This window comes from Mesoplodon mirus, assembly GCF_964341445.2.
Source record: "Mesoplodon mirus genome assembly, chromosome: 3".
In the NCBI taxonomy this organism is placed as follows: domain Eukaryota; kingdom Metazoa; phylum Chordata; class Mammalia; order Artiodactyla; family Ziphiidae; genus Mesoplodon; species Mesoplodon mirus.
In genome coordinates this window covers 193,940,599-193,963,788 of record NC_138978.1, presented here as the reverse complement: position 1 = coordinate 193,963,788, position 23,190 = coordinate 193,940,599, and the positions used below count along the sequence as shown (strand labels likewise).

Here is a 23,190-nt window from a genome sequence, read left to right as displayed (position 1 = left end):
CACATTAAATTATTTAAAGTAATGGAAACTTTTCAAATTGCAACTTTACTTTTTTATTTAAATGAAAGATTCTGAGTTATTAAGCATATATCCTTCATATGCTAGAAATATATGCCACTTTCAAAGGACACATGGTGATTTATAAGCAGAATAATGGTTTCCTATTAATATTCTTCCCCATGAAAAAATTCAAGCAGCTTTTAAAGTACTTGAAATTGTAAAGATAACGGCCTCATTTTGGGGAAATTTGTTAGATTATTAATACCATTGATTTTAGGTCACCCTGTTTTGCTAGTAAAGTGTCATTATGTGTGAATAATTCGGAACACATTTTAGTTAATTTTTTTTTTTTTTTTTTTTTTTTTTTGCGGTATGCGGGCCTCCCACTGTTGTGGCCTCCCCCGTTGCGGAGCACAGGCTCCGGACGCGCAGGCCCAGCGGCCATGGCTCACGGGCCCAGCCGCTCCGCGGCATATGGGATCCTCCCAGACCGGGGCACGAACCCGTATCCCCTGCATCGGCAGGCGGACTCTCAACCACTGCGCCACCAGGGAGGCCCCATTTTAGTTAATTTTAACCAACTTTATTTTCGTGTGATAGATTCCTGTGTGTGTACTTTCAGCCTTTGTGGTAGTAAAACCTTATACTTTGATAACAAAAGGCAAATTACTGAAGCTAATAAATGGCTCATAAATGCTCTGAGGTCTACCTTTTCCATTCCCATTAAAATGAATAAACGATAATTTGCCATTTCAAAAAACCCTTTGTTTCTTCAACAGGAAATTTTGAGGGGTATACTGTAGAACCAACACACTGTGGGGAATGTAAAAATGTGTAAGGCAGTTAGTACCTTTGTGTTGGTAACATTTGAAGAACAGACAAGAATACATTATACTATCCAAGTATAACTACAAGGTAGGTCCTGATCAAGGATTAGTACAAGTGATAACTTCATATTATATCCTTGTTTATATAATATATATACAGTTGACCCTGAACAACACAGGATTGAACTGTGTGGGTCCACTTGTATGTGGATTTTTTTAAATGGTAAAAATTACAGTAGTATGTGGTCTGTAGTTGGTTAAGTTCAAGGATACAGAGGGCCGACTGTAAAGTTACAAGTGAATTTTTGACTGATCTCTAACCCCCGCATTGTTTAAGGGTTATTAACTGTATATATAATTTGTATACATGTATGCATGTGTGAACATCTCATTGTCCACATCTCATGAATCCACACATTTAGCCAGTTTTCCAACTTTTCCGTAGCTTCATCATACACTATAGATCTCAATTAGACATTTTCCAGAGCAGGCTCACATACAGATCGGTGAACTTCCTTTTTCTGAAGGAACATTGAACTCACAGCCAATAACACTAACTTATTCTTGAATGAAGCTTATCTAACAAACATATTTTCTCCATAAGGTACATCACAGCCTGGCATCTAGGAACCCAGACAGTACTTCAGCATTGTGGCTGGAGGGTTATTTTGAACAGTGAAATCACCAACAAAAAGCACACAAAATACAAAAAACATGACACTAAATAGACCATAGAAAAGGCACTTGTTCAAAGTAAGAGAAGTTATATATCTATATCTATATCTATCTATATCTATATCTATATCTATCTATATATATATAAGGAGTTAGAACATCTTGTTCAACCTCAGCTGGAAACTCGCCCTAAAGACTCACATTTTTTGCTGCTTTGTGAAAAATCCACAAATGACCGTGAAACTACTGAGAATGTTGATTTTGTCATTTTCTATCTCTTCACTAGCTATTTTCCAACAACTAAAAATCACTGAAATATCACTTTTCTGATATTTGCTTTCCTGTTAAATGACACCCACATCTAATCAGATGCTTGAGGTAGAAATCTGGGAGTCAAATTTGACTTCTTTTCTCCACAGGGACCTTGATATACAACAAATCGCCAAATTGTCTTATTTCTAGCCCTAAATAAGTGTTCATTTTTAAATGTACTTAACATCACCTTTTTCCTGGACTACTGGGGTTTCCTCATATTTAACCTTGACCCTTTAAATGCAATGTCTATACTGATTAGAACTATCAAAAACCACAGACATAACAAATAATTCTCTATCTAAATGGCTCCCCGTTACCTTTAAAGTCCAATTTCAAACTCCTTAATGTGGCTTATGAAACCCTGACACCTTTTCATGATCACCTTCCTTCCCTTTCTCTACTCCAGTCATAACAATATAAAATAGATGTAAAAACTGAAGATTATATAACAAAACACTCCCTGTATTTATAAAAGTTGAAACCTGGCACTTTATTTAACTTAATTTTCTCTAAGCTAGGGGACAGTTTAACACAAAATTATATCTAATTTGATTTTCCTATCTACTTGTAGCTAGAGATGTATGCAAAATGAAATTTTGATAACTAGGAACTGCCTCAATAAGCTGATACCCCAGATACTAAATTCAAGGTAGAAATGTCCTAATGAACTTCTAATGTCATTTTTCAATATTATTTATGATAACGATATTTAAGATATAGGAACATGAAGATCTTGCTTAGCACTGAAAATAAATCTGATTATGTGTGATTTTAATATGAACTGCATTGTTTTACATCGTATAATTTGCATCATATCATACATCATATTGCCTCTTTAGTTATTTTATACCACTGGCATCCAGTTGCTCATTTTTGATCTTGATTCTTGATTTCTCTCTGGAAAACCACCTATTCCTCCATCTCAGTCCGTGGGCTTTAGTGCCTTCCTCCCTCCACCCCACCCCTAATTAAGCTCCAGATTTGAGGCCGAAGAATATGGCCAAGGCTAAGCCAATCAGAGAACTTCATCCCCTGACCTCAGTGTTTAATTTAGGGATGGATATATGACACAATCAGATCCACTGACACCCTGTGGTCAGTGAGATTCTAGTAAAGACTTGCTTCTTTTTCTCTGCACTTCACATGAACAGATGCAATTTCTGAAGCAGTTGTAGAGATCTAATTACCATAAAGGAAAATCCGTTTCAGGATAAAGTAAGGGAAATGAAACTGGCAGATGGAGAAAAATAAAGTCAGTGAAATTGATGAGCTCCTGCTTCAAGCCATTCCGTCAGTAAATCCCAGGCTGGCACTTTTCAATTATGAATGAGTTTAAATTCCTTTTATTTATTTATTTATTTTTTTGTGGTATGCGGGCCTCTCACTGTTGTGGTCTCTCCCGTTGCGGAGCACAGGCTCCGGACGCGCAGGCTCAGCGGCCATGGCTCACTGGCCCAACTGCTCCGCGGCATGTGGGATCTTCCCGGACCGGGGCACAAACCCGCGTCCCCTGCATCGGCAGGTGGACTCTCAACCACTGCGCCACCAGGGAAGCCCTTAAATTCCTTTTTAATTTAAAATAGTTTGAATAGGTTTGTTTCCTCAAATGCAAACTGAAGTCTTAGGTGATATAACACATATCAAATAATATAGTCAATTCAGGCATCTGCAAGTTTTTTTAGTCAAAGCATAAACATGTAAGATTCAGTAACTTCATTACTGCAGATTTTACTGACTCTGTGTAAATTATAACATTGTTTTGGTATATGTAAATCTGTTCTTCATCAGAAACTCCTGGCATCTCTATTAATAATACTTTTCGCATATGTAGTATCTTTCAGCATCTGTATATAAGAGACCTATAACATTTATGGACAATAAAATTAATCTTTTCACTTTAATTTTAACTTTTGTGTACATGAATTAATACCAAGTACATTTACAAACAAGTTTAATAAGAAAAAAAAGGGTAGAATTGCCAGATATGCATGGAATAAGTGAAAGCTAGTTTGAAATGGAATTACCAAGTAGAGATTCTTTCTGCATAAACATATTGTTAAATATAATTATAGAGATCTTTATATTCTTTGGTTGTTAGACAAAATGACACATATTCTTGGCATTTCCATTTATCTTTAAATGAGGGAAAATATGATTCCATTATTAAGAAGAAAAATTCCATTACAATTGAATCTCAATTATTTTCACACGATGTATCTATAATCAGGCTTTAATTTCACTTCAACTTTTTTCTAATTCTAAGGAACACCTTCCTTGTTAATGGTGAGCCAGTGCTTGCTCAACTTTTATAAATGTAAAAATGAAATATTCATATTTTCATAAATACTGGAGTGGTAAGCAAGTTTGCATGGTATTAGTATTCTTGAGCTTATCATCTATTTTATAGTGTAGAATGACTACCTTTTAACAGAAAACTAAAAGCCTTGTAATGATATGTAGAGTTGGAAGCTTTCTTAATAGGGATTAGAATGTGAGGTAGCAGCTTTCTGAGTTCTGGTGACAAACCTCAGGATCCTTGAAAGGGTCATGCTGTAGTTATACCCATAGCTGTGGTTGCTAGTAAAATTGCCTTCATCTCAAAAATGCTACAAATGCTTTACAACCATCTTCATAGTTCCTTTCCATGAATATTATCAATGATGGTGAGCCAGGACCCAGAATTTTCCCCAACTTTTTTAGTACTTTAAAACATATTTTTCAGTTTCCCTAAACCAGAGACTTGGGTTCTGACAAGAGGTTCAATCCATCCCTCTAGGATGGATTCTGCCATCTATTGTGGCTTTGTTTCATTTGCTCTTTGAGATGAGCTCTATTCATTTTTGTTTCCCTCTTAAAAACTGATGATTGTAATTCAGACTTATTTGATCTGAGAGATATCTTACATGTTTCATTTCAGGGGCAAATAGTTTCACGATTCTAAAAGCCACGTTTTGGCAGAATTACCAAAGTGATACTTTTGGAATTTAATGATTTATTAATATGTAAAAGAAAAATATCCAACAGAAATAAATCAATGGAAATCAACTATATTATATTTTTATATACATATAGAGATGCCACTGTTATTTAAATATGTAAATTACTATTCAAATACTGTACATGTACTTATTTAAATATTTAAGTAAATATATAAGTCAATGTTCACGTGGTACACATTTTTAGCCACGTTTTATCAGTAATTTTGGTGAAGTGCAATAGTTATTCTGAAAGTATCAGAAAGAAAAATATATGTATTTTCAATAGTACTTCTCCCACAGAGAAGAAAATATTGAGGAGTGAAGGTTGAAGGAAATACTGGGTGGAAATTTCAAATATGACTCCACATCAGAATGTGTAAAGGAAAGATGATGGAAAATTAGAAACATCTTCAGAAGAGATTTTAAATTGACAATATGATTTGGCAGATAAGAATGTAAATAGTAATGAGCAAAAAGCAAACTTTTAGAGCAAAATTCATTCAACACTCAGCAAGTATATTGAGTACCTATTATGTGTACCTGGCACTGTGCTAGCTTCTGAGAACACAATCAAAATGAACAAAATAGACACAGTTCCTGTGCTCACAATTTTAGAGCCAAGCAAAGCCATTACTAGCAGCTTTGGAGGGACACACAGCAAGAAACATGCCCTCAAATCAACTCTTGATGAGGCTTATAGTTCGATGTTATTAATGATGCATTCCATCTGGTACTTGGTAGCTTCCTGTCTATTTCAGTCTATTTTTGCTCTTTATTCTTGCAAAGCACTAAGCTAAGCTGTGTCTGCTTTGCTCAAGGAGGGTATATACTTTCAAAATGTAAATGTACCAACTTTCTAATTATGTAAATATTGTTTAAAAGTTAACTTTTCCCTTCTTTTACATTTCTGTGTTCTATGCCATAGAACTAGGTTTGTGCTCTGTAAGGTTTATTTGATGGATGGACACTTTTAAAAAGCTCATTCTGATACATTATAATAAGCACTATGGTCAAAGGAATTGAATGCGCTAAGCAAAAATACATGTGTGTCACTTAAAGACTTTGGTGAGGAAGGAGGTTCGGGTGGCATCTGAAATGAGACCTGAAGGAAGCAGAGCAAGGCCGAGAAGGAAGGCAAAAGAAAGCTTAATTAGTTTGAGTTGTTCATTTTTCTTAAGATCCAGCTGAATATATTTTTATTGAAAAGTAGTGGACCCACAAATTTAAAAGCCCGGTAACCCGTATGATAATTAAGTCTGGTTGAGAAAGTAAAGAGTGACTATGGCATGCTAGAGTACCCATATTATCCACAGCAAATCAGAAGCATGCATTTGCAAACTGACAAATGTGTTCTTCCTTTTAGAGCAAGGTAACTTGGGAGTTCTTGTTGCCCAGCATAGATGCCAGATGGCAGTAGCCACAGATTGCCAGCCTCTGCATGCTGATAGTTGTCAACTTTGGATGCTAACGTGGTGTCAGAAGCAACTACTGCCAAATAATTTTGCATTCCATATATATTAGTGAACATCCACTATATTCTAGGCCCTGGGCAAACAGTTATAAGCAAAAGCTGATAAGTTTCGCTCTAGTGGGGCTTGCGATTTAATGAGGCTTTAAGAAACTGTGCGATGACAAATTTTATCCTCAAACTAATCCTGAATTTTTATAGAACTCTGGATGATAGAATTGGAATTAATTGGGGAGAGCGAGGGGATAGCATAGGGAAAATTAGCAGGCAGATCAGAGTATCTCCTTTCTCAGACACAATAAGGTGATGGGAAGAAGAAATTGGGTGGTTATTTCCTTTCCAATACTTCCCCCTGTGTCTCTATACGTCCTTAGGTATCTAATCTGGCGTTTTTTGCAGTGGTATCTAATTAAAGGTCATGCCTCAGAATAGAAGACTTTGCACATCACAGTTCTTTCAGTGATGTGACATATTTTGCACCTATTTTTCTAGATTGATACATGGATGAAGTTTCCATTTGGGTTCAATATTTGTATTTATCACTTGAAGTTTTGTTTCACTTTGTTTTTCTATATCTTGCCTTGAAAATCAATTTTAACCTGCAGGCAGGTTTAAATACCTTTAGGTCATTCTTGCAAGCTGGTTTTGACCAAACATGTTGATTATAAGCGTTTTTTTTTTAAGTTTCTTCTTTCTTATTCTGCTAAAAGATTTGTACTGCTCAAAGAACTCTGGAGAATAATATTAATATGTGCTCAAGTGAAAAGAGGATTGGGGTATAACTACATGACTTTTGTGTGTACCACCAGAAGCATGGATTTAACATCAGCTCAGATTGGGAGAAGATTTCAGGGAAAAAAATCAGAAATTTAGGTCTTGGTTATGCCAAGTTGGAGACATCCGCTAGAGACCCCAGTAGAAAAGTTGAGTAGGCAGTTGAATTTGAATGTATGAGTTTAGGAGAGAGGAGTGGGCGGGATATATAAATTTGGCAAGCTTGGGCATAGAGATTCATTACTCTTTGAGTATAGCTGCAAAAGGATGGATTTTAAGGACAGAAGGGAATGAATGAGCCAAGGATACCCAGGAGGAGTAAACTGTAAGGTGGAAGAAAACCAAAAGAATAGAGTGAAGAAAGGGATTCAAGGATGTGGAAGGGATCGACTATGCCCAATGCTCATAGGATAGGTAAGATGACCTGATTTCTGCATCGTGCCACGTAGAGGTCACTGGTGACCTTGATGATTGCTGATTTGGTGGAGAAGTGGAATAGGCTTAAGAAAGAAGAAGAGGTGAGGAATTGGAGCCAATGATTTTAGGTTTATTGTTTGTAAGTGTTATGGGCTGAATTGTGCCCCACAACATTCATTATGTTGAAGCCCTAATCCTCAGTACCTCAGAACGTGACTGTATTTGGAGACAGGGCCTTTAAAGGGTAATTAAGTTAAAATGAGGCCATCAGGATGGGCCCTAATCCAATCTGACTGGTGTCCTTGTAAAAAGGGGAAATTTGCTCACACAGAGACACCACGGATGCTTGAACTCAGAGGGAAGATCCCATGAGGACACAGTCAGAAGGTGCCCTCTGCCAGCCAAGGAGAAAGGCCTCAGGAGAAATCAACCCGCTGGCACCTTGATCTTGGATTTCCAGTCTCCAGAACTATGAGAAAATTAATTTCTGTTGTTTAAGTCGCCCATGTATTTTGTAATGGCAGCTCTAGAAAATGAATACAGCAAGTCTCAGTGTCTCTTTATTTCTTTCAATATGGATCAATGCATGGCCAAGACGGCTAAGTGCATTCACATCTTCTTCTGCTATAAGGAATTTTCCTTAGTTCATGCACGGATGATGTACGTTACCTTTTCAATAACCCTGGTTCTTTCTAGGGGATTTCTGTGGGAGATTTCTTTGCCAGGTCTCCTGTCTGTCAAAATAGAAACTCCATATCATCAAAAATTGGCAGAAAGCACCAGGGTGAACAGACTTAATGCTAACTTATATCTCTGGTTTCTTAATTTCTTGTCTTTTCTGGCTTCTAAGGATTTCCCTTACTTTCCTACTAGCTAAGATATACACGTTAAAAAAGTGGTGTGTGGTGTGTGTGTGTGTGTGTGTGTGTGTATGTGTGTGTGTGCATTTAATAATTTATTTAACTTCTCAAGGTATTTCATTTGGGAAGAGTTTATGGAATATGTTTTACCATATTGTCAGAAGCAAAATCCTGAGTTGCTTTGAAGTCTTTTTTTGTGATAAAACAGTTTGTTATTATCTATATGTTGCCAATTTAATCACAATCAGTTGCTTGCTTTTTGATCAATTTGAATTGCCATTAAACTCACAGACAATCTATCTAAAGTAATTGCCAGTGTCTCTGATTGGATTCTCTGGAAGCAGACCCTGATAGGAATTTGGGTTGTGAAAGGTGTGATCTCAGGTAGGCTGGCTCATTGCAACCGAGGCAGAGCCTGTAGCAGCTCAGAGCTAGCAATTATCCAGCTATCATTGAAAGAGAGGTGTCTGGGAGCCAAAATTCCATGTCTACCAAATTCAGTTATATGGTACTTAATCATGATACAGTCTTAGGAATAATATTTATTTACTAAACTAAAATAGTTGAAGGTGAAATTGTTAGGCAGTATTTCTTGTGTAAATAAAATTTAATCCAATAAATTCCAAAAATGTCTATCAGCTATTGTTGTATATTTTATAATCCGTTTTACTATATTTTGTAATCAGAAAAAAATACAATAACTTAAAAAATAAAGAGTAAATTTGGGATGAAGATGGTCAAAGTACAGACCTCCAGCTATAAAATAAATGTCCTGGGCATGTAATGTACAACATGGTGACTGTAAATTAAAATATTGTATAGCATATTTGACAGTTGCTAAGATAGTAGATCTTAAAAGTTCTCATCACACACAAAAAGTTGTAACTGCATGTGGTGATGGATGTTAACTAGATTGTGGTGATCAATTCACTGTGTACACAAATATCAAATCATTAGGTTGTACCCCTGAAACTAATATAAGGTTACATGTCCATTATATCTCAGTAAAAAATAGCAAAAAGAAAAGCAAATTTGATTTATATACCACTATTTTTTTTTCTTGGTTAAAGCTCATATATCTTCAGGCCTAGGCGTATGGGAGTTAGCCTGCCTGGTTGTGAATGCTATGTCCACCATTTAGGATTTGTGTGATTTGGGGCAAATGCCTCTGTCTCTTAATCTGTAAAATGGAAATAGTAATAGTACCCATTAAGGGTATGTCTTGAGAATTAAATGAGGTAATACATCTGTGTGTTCAGTGGAGTGCTTGGGTATTTTCAATAAGTAGTTCCTCCATGGTATTGTCACTGTTTATTAACATATTTCTTGGCTTCTATTCAAGTTCTTTTAATTATCTGGCTTCTTTTCTACCTCTCTGCTTTCCAGAATTGCTATTACCTGATACACTTCCTGTGCTCTAGCCATTTTAACTCCTTTTGATTCCATAACTGTACTATATTTTTTCTCACATTTCTTTTTCCCTTTGTACCTGCCATTTCTTATATCAGAAAAGACCTTGGGTGTGTCTCTCTCCTTCCATCCAATCTTGCCAACCCTATTCACTCTGACTCCATAACAAATTCCTTCTTGTGTTATAGATTTGAATCATCTACTTTTTTGGTAGAGTATGGAAATTATTTCTCACGTAGCACCCCAGAGTTCCTCTCACCCCCAGTTTTTATAAATATAACGTATTTAAGAATTTTTTTGTATTCCCAGAATTAGTTTAGTTGTAATTTTTAGTTTGTGTAACACCCCATATTTTGCTATGGACACACTCTCATTTAATTCATTTATTCATTCTTTCCTTCATTTATTCATAATTTCTTTATATATATATATATATATATATATATATATATATATATATATACACCTATGGATACTCAAAGAACTAATACTTTATTAATAACTTACAACTAGCTCTGCATTCCTCCACTCTCTTCCCTGCTCCCTCCTGGAGGTCATCACTCTCCTTATTTTGGCTTTTCTTTTCCTTTTAACAAATATAGTTTAACAGATGTTATGTGTATCCCTAAACAAGTTATTGTTTGGTTTTAGATACTCTTGAACTTGACAAAGTGGGCACCATGCTACATGTAGTCGTCTCAGACTTGCATCTTTCATTCAACATCTGGTTACCAAGATCCATTCATATTATTGCATACTTCATTAATTTTTACTGCAATACTCCATTGTAAAAATATACCAGATTTGCCTATTTCCCTGAAAGTGGATATTTGAGTTACTTCTGATTTTTCTCTGTGCTTTCATGAACAGTGTTTTTTGGAACATTCTTGTACATGCATCCTCATGCATGTGTGTAAGTTTCTCTCTGGCATTTATCTAGGAGTGGAATGGTTGAATTGTAAATATGTGAATATTCAATTTTATTAGATAACACCAAATTGTTTACAAAAGTGATTGCACCAATTTATACTCCATCCACAATTAAGAAATCCTTTGATTTACCTTCTCACATTTGGCATTATTATGCTTCTTGATTTTTTCCAATTAAATGGATATAAAATATTATCTCAATAGACTCTTTTTTTGCATTTTCCTGAGTAGTGATAAGGTTGAACATTTCCTCCTTGGTTTATTAGCCAATATAGTTCCTCTTATGTTAGATGCCATTTCACATCTTTTGGCTACATGTTTATTTTCTTAGTGATTTAGGAATTCTTTATATACTTTTGATTTTTAACTTTTACTGGTTTTGCATCCACATATCTTCTCCTAGTTGTGAGCTTGCTTTCCACTGCCTTTAAAATTTAAATTTAAAACTTATAAATTGAGCTGTGGGAATTTCCTGAGCCCATCAGTTATTTATTGGTTTATACTATGTTTCCAGGCAAAACCTCTTTTATAATTTTCTTTTTTTTTTCTTTTTCTATCTAAAGTACTGTTTGACTATTCAAATGTCAAAAAAAGTATTTACCATTATTTTTTAATAAGAGTTTAAAAGTTTCCTTAATCTATGTAAAGGTGATTTAATCCATATGGTGTGAGATGGGGGTCCAATTTCATTTTTTTTCCTATTTGGATAACGATTTAAAAAATCAATTTATTGGAAGTTCCTCTTTTTCCTATTGACCTGTCATACTCTTTTTGCTACATAATAATATTCAATATATGCATGAGTCAATTTCTTGACTGTTTTATTCCACTAATCAATTTTTCTTTCTCTGTGCGATACTTATAATCTTTTAGTTACTGTAGGATCATAAGTCTTGATATCAGGTAGGGAAAATATCTACTCTTTATTCTTCTTCACAAATGTCTTATTTAGTTTAATCTTTCACCCTCTATAGAATCAGCTTATCAAGTTCCACAACATTGCCTATGTGAGTTTGATTGGAATTTTATAGAACCTTTGGTTTATTTTATAATATAAATACCAAATTGTTTTCCAAAGCATTTGGGACAACTTAAATTATGCCAGTAATTAATAAGAAGCCCTTATTAGAGGAGGTACTGTTAGAGTACAATTTTCAAAAGGTTAAAAGATCATATCCCTCATCCAAATATGAAATGAAAACTTGTCAAAACTTATATTCAACTCATTGATTAAGGAGGGAAACAGTACTAATTTAAAACTGGTCGAGTATTGAAGAAGCTAGGTGTTTCCAGGCAATGTCAAAATAAGGTGGTTGGGTTAGCAGCCCCACCTCCAGAAGTCCTATGGGGCCATGTGCATTAACCTTTGGAGCTTTCCCTTTTGTTGGGTGGAGATTCTTTGCGTGTCTACTTGACACAACTTTGCTTACTAAGATCTGTTCCTCCACAGTTGTAAAAATGCACAGAAAATACAAAGTTAAGGCCAGCATTTTATTAAAAGAACATCTAGTAATCTCTTTTGCCTACTTCCAACTTTTGGATAATTTTCCTGACAAAACTGACAGCAAATGTTTCTGTAGTGTAACAGTTTCACATTTTAACTGTATCATTGTCTACCTTCTTGGACAGTTTGGGGAAAAAGTATTGGGAAGGTACTCTGAGAGAAACTTATTTGACTGTTATAATAAGATAATAAACACATTTTTAGATTACTGCTATGTTATTTGTCATATACATAGGTTTAAATTGATTTGACATTTAGATATTATGTTATTTAGTAAAAATATAGACAATATATTTATTATTTATTAGAAAAATGCATGATTTTTTCTTATTTTTTCATAATAAACCAACAAAACTAAAAATCCATTTATGTATATAAGAGAATTGTGAAAAAATGGTGCATTGTTAACATAGAGGAATATATAGAAGAGTACCATGCAGTGTTAAAAATGACAATCTAGCCCTGCATCTTCTATGATTGAGTAAAAATAATTACGTTATAAATCAGCAGATGTAGGATAATATCCTTTATACTGTTGTTTAAATAATTGATATGTCACCAGATGCTTATAAATGAAGTAAAACTAAGTTTATTTAAACTCCCTGAAGTTAGTAAGCATTAGCAATGCTTCAGAAGATGATGTTACAAGTAAGATATTTATTAGGATTTGGAATAAGGGCTCAAGTGGTGTCAGAGGGAATCTTTCATGGTGAAAAAGGATAAGTCACTTAGCATTGGCAGACACAGCAAAGTGAGGGTTTTGAACTCTTAATGAGTAATAAGTAACAAGACAATGCAAGTCTTAATGTCTTATAAATAAGTGATGTGTTTGCCTAGGTAAATGGACTGTTGTCCCCAATAAATTGATCTGTAGGAGTTTTCTGGAGTAAACAGTGAAGTTATTTATTGCCTTATATCCTCATTTTTCCTAAGCAAATATATCTTGGAGGAATCAATTACATCAAATTGGCATCAGTGATCCACAGTTTTTGTTTTTCACTTTATAAGTGTTTATTCTAGGAACATTTTTAAGCTACCAACATACCAGAAAAAAGTTATTTGCCATTGTCCAGTTGTTTGTCTCACGTAGAAAGTATCTTCTTTAATTTTCATAACCTGTTAATGGAGATAATATCCACATTTTACAGAGAATAAAAGTTAGGAAATCTGATAATCAGATGCATATCATCTGATTCCAAAGTCTGTGCTCTTATCCCTCTTAGCTCTTATACTACACTACAAAATAAACAAATAAATGAACATACCAACAAACTATTGTGGAGAAAAATTCAGTTTCTTTAGGAAACCCATTAGATTTATTATAATATTTATTGAGTGAAATTCTATTTGTGACTGTTTCCCCCTCTTTCTCCAAATTGTGGGACCATGTCTTTAACTGTATTCAACCCAGTATGATTTATCTATTAAAATCATATATGTTACTTAAGTAAGAATATTAAGTAATAAAATAAATCCTAAAGAAATGTGTGTCCCCAGTGAGCTGTGCCTATTACTGATCTATGACTTTTGAGGTACAGAATGGGAGAGGGCTTGCAGAACTGATTTAAAATCTTATGACATTGGTGCAAAGAATTCAATAAAACTAAAAGGTGCTTCTTTCATTGCATATGGAAGTCTTTGTGTAATTTCCAGTTTCATACTAACAACTAGTATCTGTTGACCATGCCCTGACTATTTGAGACCCAATAGCTCCCTCCCCCCAAACACACACATTTCTTCCCAAACTGGGCTTTGCTATTTAATCATGCGGCCCATTCCTAGCAATCCTGGGCTGTGGGAGCATCGTTATATTTTTCCTTCAAGGCTTTAAAATGACTGGTGCAAGAGTCCAATCTGAGTTAGAAATTATGTGGTGTCTTCTATCCTCTTCTTATCTTATATGCATACAGAAAAAGCAAAGAGGATTTACATGTTGTAGTTGTTATGAGTTTTGATTGGGAGGCCGTTAGGCTTGTGGTGAGGTCATGCTACCTGTAGTCATTATTATGTAAGCTTATCCGCCTTCCTGTGGCTAACAGTTTTATACTTTATGAACGTATGTTTACATTTATGCATGTTCATATATTTGTGTATATATGTATATATCTTTATACCCTGTATGCATATGTATATATACCTACTTGATCCAGACCTGCCCCCCACCATGCAGTTGGGCCAGGGTATGAAGAAGCAAAATCTCTTCACAATTTAAGGATAAAAAAGTGTATCTTTATACCTAAATAAAGCTAAATACTTATCCTAGATTTCTTTATATTTTGCTTCCTGTGCATAGGTTTAAGTTAAATTGGGATTGCTTAAATTTAATTATTTTTGGAAAAATGGGGAAGTACAGAGAGTAGGTCCTGAAAATGAACATTGACATGAGGACATGAGTTTTCAAACTGAAGAGAGACTTGAATAAAAAAGTACTCCTGGGTGGACTTCTAAATTGTTTTCCCATGGAAACCACAAATCTGTGTATTTCCAGCTACTAGCAAGCTGTGATTACCAAGGAGTGACAAAAGCATAAATGCTATTATTGAGGGGTATCAGCATTATCCAGAATGAAAGAAAATTGATGAGTGATTAGCACCCCAGGATCTTTCCTCATTACCATTACATCTATCTATCTATCTGTCTATCTATCTATCATCTATCATCACTATATAAAAATATATATCTATTTAAACACATATATATGTACATGTACTATATAAAAACATATATCTATGAAAACACATATATATGTGTATATATATGTATATATATATACATATGCATATAATAATAGCTGGTTTCCCTTTCTGAAAATGACATTATTTTTAAAATGCAGAGAATGCTATTGAAAGTCTCCAGAATTAATCTCTGCATCCTTATAAGATGTTACCAACTAAAAGAGGTGGGAAAGTTAGGCTTGCATAATTATGAAAAGATAAGATGGGCAAAAAGATATTGGGAAATGCTTTAGGAGGGACTCCAAAGTATTTAAAATGAGCTTATTTTTTGTGCATGTAGTAAAGATTGGAAGCCAGGTAGAAGGCCTTTGGAAGCACTTGAGCATGAACTGGTGAAACTAATTTTTTAAAATGAAAAATTAATGGTAGGCTTATTTTTAAATTTTTTTTACAAGGTTCCACTTGAATGGTAACTCTGTTAAATAATTTAGTTACCTGAAGTTAAGAGTGAATATTTGGAAATGGATAGGAACCTGGTTTAGAGCCAATAATCAAAGGGCAGTATTAAACAAACACTACTCAGTACCCCTGTGTGGGTTTGGTGTTTGCAGTGCTCTTTTGTAACTCTTTGCAGGTGACCTAGAACTCTCCTAATAATGAAGAACTAACTTGATGAGGAGGCAGGAAGCAAGAAGTAGTAACAGAAAGACCAGTGTCCCAATTCTGTCTCAGTACTAGCTATACATTTGGACAAGTCGCTAAAATTATATGAATTAAAGTTTTTTCTCTACAAAATAAAGTTGATGGTGACCTTACCCAAGTCATAGCAACACTGTAAAAATTAAGTCAATTAACAGTAGTGGATTTTTTTCTAAATGTTCATTAAATCATGGGGAGATGGTGCAAATAAACAAACACATCCAAATTAATAAAATTGAAAAGAAAAACTGCAGGAAATGATCGTTAATCACAAGGTAGACCAAGTTGGAATAAGAGCTTACGAGGATTCAGCTCACCACAAACCCAAGTTTTGCATCCTCAAAATAGTTATAACCTAAGGAAAGGAAGATGACTTTATCTATTCCACTACACTATCGACTCAGAGTCCTTAAGGTTTGTACCAAAGAAAGAACTGGGGACCTTCATTCAGGCATTGAACAGGAATAGGTCCCTAATAGGTCTCAAGTAACTTAAGAGATACTTAAGACATAAGAATGAACAATATGGTCCCCAACCTCATGGAGCTTACAGTCTAATGGACTTACTTCATATGACTAAGAAGTGCTACTGTCACCATCATAAGGTATGATTGGAAGGGAAGAACACCAGTTAGACCAGAAAGTCCAGGTAGATATTGCCTTGTTTGAGAATGAGTGTAATAATAGAAAAACTGGTACCTGGACTCCATGACCAATATCACAGCGTCAGAGGAAGGCAGAAGGGAAAAGCACCAAGTGGACACAGAGGAAGAATTTTCGTTTGGTAATGATCTGTATGTAGCATAATTTCCAAAAGAGAATATCTGCAAAACTTTGGCACCCTAAACAGAGTCCAAGGCATTATTAGAGAGAAAAAAAAAAAAAAACTGTTTCTGAAAGAATGGTGCACTGACAACCTGGGTCAGAATTATTTTTGGTATTTTAAAGAAAGTAAACAAGAATTTTAAGACTGAAACGAGGAAATTGCCTTTTAACAAGATCCTGCATAATTTTTATGCTAAATTCAAGTAACCAGAGCAATGGAAAATGGGAAAAAAATAAAACATTTAAATCAGTATTAAGGCAGTTGATACTGTTAAGACAAATTGATGATGGTTATACAAAAAATCTCTATATACTTAAAATTGTTCCAGAGAATAAAATATCTGGAAAGTTTTTCAGTCTGTATTTGAAGATATTAGAATAATCTAAAGGTAATAGCACATCAATCTTAGTTATGAGCATGGAAGAAAAGCTCCTAAAATATAGGAAAACGAATCCAGCAGTAAATTACATGAATAGTTCACTATTACAAAAACAACTTATTCCACAATTGAAAAAAATAATTGCCTAATAGAAAAACTATTAAAATAATTTACCAAATCAATAAATCAAGAGAAAAACAAAAATGTACCATCAACTAATAGATTCAAGACAGGTTTTTTTTTAACATCAACATTCATTCATTCCTGTTATGAGTTTTAGTAAAACATAAGTATTTATTGCAATCTCATGGTCAACAATATAATTACTGCTAAAGCACTAGAAGCCTTCTAAGAATGCACACCATGGTTATTTGGTTATTCTTTTTTTCATCAAAAAGTTCTAGTCAATGTAATAAGACTAGAACAATAAAATGGGAATACAAATATTGGAGATTTCCAGATGACATGATTGTCTGCCTAGAAAATTCAGAAAATAAACCTGAACAATATCACTGCCTATGAGAGAGTTCAACATGGTAGTCAATTACAGTATCAAAAACAAAAGTTAAAGGTTGGAACAAAACACTTTTATAATAGCAAACAAAATTATAGGATCTGCCCAAATAAAAAAATAAAGCATTGTTGACCAACATAAAAATAATGTTATTAACCAATGGTAACATATGTCAGTAAGAACAGATATGGCCTAATAAGGATTGCAACTCCACTTTATTTCTTATTAAATACACCCATTTCCACTATTATATTGGGATAAATGTGACAAAATGATCTTAATTTTATTTTGAGTATAAACATGTGGAAAAATGACATTTTAAGGAGTGAGGAGGGCAGATTTTCCCTGATGTATTGTTCAAAACCATATAGTTTGAGTCCACTAAAATGACCTCCTGGATGGAGGTAAATTCAGATAAAGTTAGATGGGAGGAGACGGAAGGAAGAGAAGAAGGAAAGAGGAAGATCAGAAGAGAGGAAGGAAGGAAGGAGGGAAGAAAAGGAGGAAGGAAGGAAGGAAAGGCACATTTAAATCTGGAAAGGGAAAAGCACATTTAAATCTGGAAAGGGAAAAACTAAAATCATGAAAAGAATTGGGAAAGATAAAAAGTAAACACTGTCCTAAATCCCTGAGTACTAGAGAACTTTATGGTGCTGGAGAGTTCCTGAAAGTGTACAGTACACTAAATGGCCTTGATTCCCAAAGAGTTGCCGTTGGATAAAATAAAAGAAAAATCCACTCCATATTATAAATAGTAAACCCAAAGGACATTTTTTTGTACCTGATAGAAGACATGGGTCAAAAAGCATTTTGATTATTTTTTGTTTGTTTTTTTTCATTTTAGCTTTGAAAAGCATTTGTATAAATTTATGCTTTAATATCATCCATGGTCCTCAGTGATACTGACTTGGAGAGATCGCTAGATTAATTAAGAGCTTTGGGCTTCCCTGGTGGCCCAGTGGTTAAGAATCTGCCTGGGCCAATACAGGGGACACGGGTTCGAGCCCTAGTCCGGGAAGATCCCACATGCAGTGGGGCAACTAAGCCCGTGCGCCACCACTACTGGACCTGTGCTCTAGAGCCCGCAAGTCACAACTGCTGAGCCCATGTGCCACAACTACTGAGCCCACGCACCTAGAGCCTGTGCTCCACAACAAGAGAAGCTGCCACAATGAGAAGCCCACGCACCACAATGAAGATTAGCCCACGCTTGCCGCAACTAGAGAAAGCCAGCATGCAGCAACAAAGATCCAACACAGCCAAAAAAATAAAACAAAATAAAATAATTAAAAAAAGAAAGTTTTACTTCACACGATATTATAATTAAAATGGAATTTTGAAGTCATTTAATGAGAGACCTCACACTATGCAAAATTGCTTTTACCTCAGGAAAAAAATCCAGTCACTTGCAAGCTCTTATCTAGTCTTTGGCACATTTATATGGATTGGCGAGTTCTCCACTTTATAATGATGGACATTTCAAAATCGGGTAATATCATTCATAATCTCATATTTTTCTATAATTAATCCTATACAATAGAGCATCATATTATGAATCATCTCATTTTAATAATGATGGTCACTTCAGTATTTAAAGACAGCCATTTTGTTAGTGTGTATTCTTCATATTTAGATTAAACATTTCTAGTTCCTTAAACTTGTCATCCAATGAAATACTTTCCAGATCCCTCATTTTTTGCTTCAGGCTTTAGATGATCTCATTTTAGTTGAAAAATTCACCTCTATTATATACCCAGTACTGTACTCCTGATATTAACTGAAGAATGGACTCATATTTTTATAAATTTGATAATTCTAGGAAGCAAATCTACATGACCTTTGCTTTATTACTTGTGTAGTAGCCATATGTCCTCTCTAATTTGCTTTTGTATCCATAGCAAATATGAACTAATTTAGCTTGATGTCAGTGTTACAGTTGCTTTATTTAAAATAAAGTCATTTTCATTTGATAAACAAGGGAAACAGAGCCAATCATGGCTTTCCAAGATACTAGTGGAGTTGTGAGACTGCATGTGTGTGCATGTACTTTTATAGAATGTGAGTGTGAAAGTTTGCATATATGAGAAGTGGTGTGTGCATGCACACAGGCATGCATATAGAGGTGTTCTGCTAGAAGATATTGTTGCAATTTTCATGGCTTCTTGCTAAAGAAATTAACAAGTAAAGAGAATCATGATTTATGTGTTGATTTTTGTGATTTTACATATAAAGTAAAAAAAGAGGACAGTAAATGACAAAATGACGCAAAGAAAAGAAAAAAATGTTTATGGGTGAGGATATTTTCTTTAGGAATAAGAGAAAAAGAGCAATTCAAGTCTTCTAGAAGGTATAACAGATAAAACTTGCTTTGCAATTGATAACAAAAGCTCTTTTGTTTTTATGGCCTAAGAGATTGCTTTTAAAATATTCATGGGTCTTCTTGAACATGCAGCTTAGAATTTAGGAGTGAAATATTTCTGTAGTACATGTCAATTATTTTTTCTCCAGTTTTATCTCTTTTGTGTACTCCTGCAAAACAAAAAAACAGAAAACCATCTCATTTATATAGATTACATTATCAAAATTTTGTCACATAAGGAAAAATGAAATTATGTCTGTTGTTTGTGTAAGCATTAAAATGTTTTCTTATTTTTTTTGGAATCCTAACCTATAATAAATATGTTTGAGACTATTTAACTAAGAAAATTTCAGATGATGATTATTCACAAGTCACCACGCACTGAACACAATGTTTCTTTTCACTCAGTATTTTGAAAATATTATTTAAGCCCTATCACATAAGAGAAGTTTGCTAGAATTTAGGGAGAAAGTAAATGCATTTATTAGAATGCTATTATGTTTTAGAATGTTGGTATCAGTTTATACTAGATTAAATGTAGAATATCCAGTCCCTTAATTGATTTGTCTGGTTTGCAACTTCTCTATGGTGACTTTAACATTCCACTTGAACTACCACTCCTTTGTTGATCCATATATATTTTAATATGAGCTAGATAAATAAAAAGGTAAAGTGTTCCATACGTGTTGTCACAAATAGTCTCAAGATAAAGTGAAGACTTGATAAAAATAGATTTTCAGGCCCAGTCCCTTAAGTTTCAGATACAGTAGATCTGGAGTGGTTAGTTCAACCTGAATTTTTTAAGCATGCAGTTGATTCTGATAACAGGAAAAAGAATTAGGAAAACGCTCATAAAAAATTATTCCAAAAACACATATGAAAGACTTTTGCATTATTGCTGTTTGAAATCACCCATACCACTCATCATATCCACTGATACAAATAATCAAATCAACTACATATGATATTTGAACTGACTATATCTTTAAAATTTGAAAGTGACTGCTTCTCTCAAAAATAAAAAATCAGCATTTTACTCAATTCTCCTTTTCTGTGGTGGGGATTCACTCAAAGTATACAATGTATCACATCAAATAATTTATTTTTATTTTCTTATATATTAGTCTTTAGATTAATTATGTTTTTATTTTTTGTTTGCAGGGTGCAAGTTGAATTTTATATGAATGAAAACACATTTAAAGAGAGACTAAAGTTATTTTTTATTAAAAACCAGAGATCAAGTAAGTCTTTCATTTTATTCCCCTGTCTATATATTTGTATATATGTTTACCTTAAAAAATTCCAGCTTTGTAATCCTTTTGCAAAATATCTTTTATAGAGAGAAGTAAAATTGATAGGCTTATCTGCCAGGCATTAAAGCTTAGAAAACAATAGATGTTACATCTGGTGGTGTCAAGTCAAGGTTTCTTGACTATTTTACTTCTCAAAATCCCACATCAGTAAGTAGACTTCTGAGTGGACCATTTGGATTGGTAGGAACATTGAGGAAAATCATTTAAGTGAGGGTTCCATATTTTAACTGGGAGGGATACCAAAACTTGTTGTGAGAAGACTCTGGTGATTCCAAGTGACGATAATGGGGAATACTTTTCTAGTTTAGTGATTTAGTAGGGAAGAGTTTCCCCATCACACCTAATTACAAGAAACATGTAGGGTGTTCCGAAAGGTACAGATTACTAGCATCCTCCCGGGAGATTTAAAAGCAGGAAGTATAGAGCTAAGCTTAGCATATAACATCCCAGGGATCCTTATCATCAAAAAGAAACCTGAGAAACATTGGAACTTCAAGGAGGCATGAAATTAGCATAGCCACTGACCTCCTAAGCCTGTTCAGGGTTGAAGTGCCAGTCATACTTGTCTCTCCCTAGTACCATGTACTTTGAAAAAGCCATAAATAATGAACCAATATGCAGTTTTTTCATGTGATTACTGCTTAAGATGTCAAGAAGCATTGGAGAGGTCTACATTAGATTGGGGTAGACTTTGCTCTCTTTGAATTTTGACCTCTGAATCCTCCTGGGGTGGTCTAAAGTAAGTTGTGCTTCTATAGTGTTCATAGAAACTTGAGTTGTGAGCAGTTACCCAAATACTGACTCCAGGGAATATTTCAGTCTGTAAGGCACACAGGCTAGAGAACCTTAATGGCTGGTTAGTTTTAGGATTAGGCTAATAATAACTAATGCTTCTCTAATCCAGTTGTTTTGAATTCCCAAGCTGGTCCCACCAATAAATGTTACCTGGAGAGGCCACATCATTTGCATAGAAGGTTTCCTTTATTTTAAAATTAATTTTACTAAAAATTTTCTTTCTCCAGGCCAGAAGGAATAGATGTATTATTTGAATACTTCAACAACAGCCAGCTTTGACTAAGCTGTCATTTGAGGAGATCAGTTCTATAAACCCAGGGCAATTTCATTAAGTTTAGAAGACTTTATAAAGAAGCTAACCCATAAGTACCTAACATTTTAGTAGGAAAACCCAGGAAAAATTGCACAATTAATAAGCATTAACCTTTTACTGTTAAGAAATGTTACCTCAGGTACACTCACTTATAGCAGAGTAAAAACAAAATGGCATTTCATTTCCAGATTTTATTGAGAATTAATTTTAGGAGACCTCAAAATTTTATTCACAATCTGTGAATCAGTTACCACCTGATAATTGCAGGAAAGGTAATGCTTCTATTAATCAGACTTTAAACACACTTTGCTTAATATTAATTACTCTTCTTCATCATCAAGTATTATAGGCTGCATAACTGTGAATGACACAAAGATACATACATGGCAGTCTTAATTCCCACAAAAAAATTTTTAAGATTTCCCTGGTATTTAAACCTAAAGTAAAAAGTTGGTGGAGTCTCAAAAATGTGTCTGCATGTGTGTGTGTGTGTGTGTGTGTGTGTGCTTCTGTATTTCCCAACATATGCTATTAGGATTTCTCTATAATTATATAATTACTAATTAACTGTATAATACATAATTATTTACATGATTATAATTTCTCTACAATCAAACCTACAAGGTGCTCAGAAGATACAAGATTTATAACTTATCCTGTGAATTTGTAAGCAGCTAGATTTTCTGGTTAGTTAAAATTTATTCTAAAATTCATGGATCTATAAAATGCTTAAACTTCTAAGCATATTTGAACCAATCTTGATTGGACATGATTTTTGTGGCTTCTGAATGCTCAAATGTAGATTTACTCATAGGGTATAATATTCACTGTCATTTGCGGTTCATACATTCTGTCATTCTCATTTTTTGTTTCAATATTTAGACACCTAGAACTTCAGAGTGGGTAAGCAATTATGATATTGTAGATTCTAAACACAATTTGAGTGCTGTACTTAAAGCTGGTAGTTTTGACAATTCTTTTTAGTCTTTTGTGGACTGAGTTCAAATGAAAATCCAATTTTTGTTGTTTGTTTAAAGGTCTAAGAATACGTCTGTTCAATTTTTCTCTCAAATTATTAAGCTGCTTTTTGTACATAATCCGAGTGCTACTAGAAAACCCTTCACAAGGAAATGAATGGTAAGGTATCTTTATCTGATTTT

General features: G+C 34.2%; 1 protein-coding gene across 7 annotated transcripts in view; it reads left to right on the top strand.

Annotated features, from left to right (window-relative positions):
• Positions 1 to 23,190, top strand: part of KCNT2 (potassium sodium-activated channel subfamily T member 2) — a 354,895-nt gene that overhangs the window by 82,567 nt on the left and 249,138 nt on the right. For 6 of the 7 annotated variants that reach the window (XM_082615038.1, XM_082615036.1, XM_082615040.1 and 3 more), the window contains 2 exons: positions 20,771 to 20,850; positions 23,068 to 23,167. In XM_082615038.1, coding sequence (XP_082471164.1) covers positions 20,771 to 20,850; positions 23,068 to 23,167 — 180 coding nt within the window. Of the gene's footprint in view, positions 1 to 8,067; positions 8,115 to 20,770; positions 20,851 to 23,067; positions 23,168 to 23,190 lie in introns of those variants that run through there. The other variant, XM_082615037.1, reaches the window with a different exon arrangement.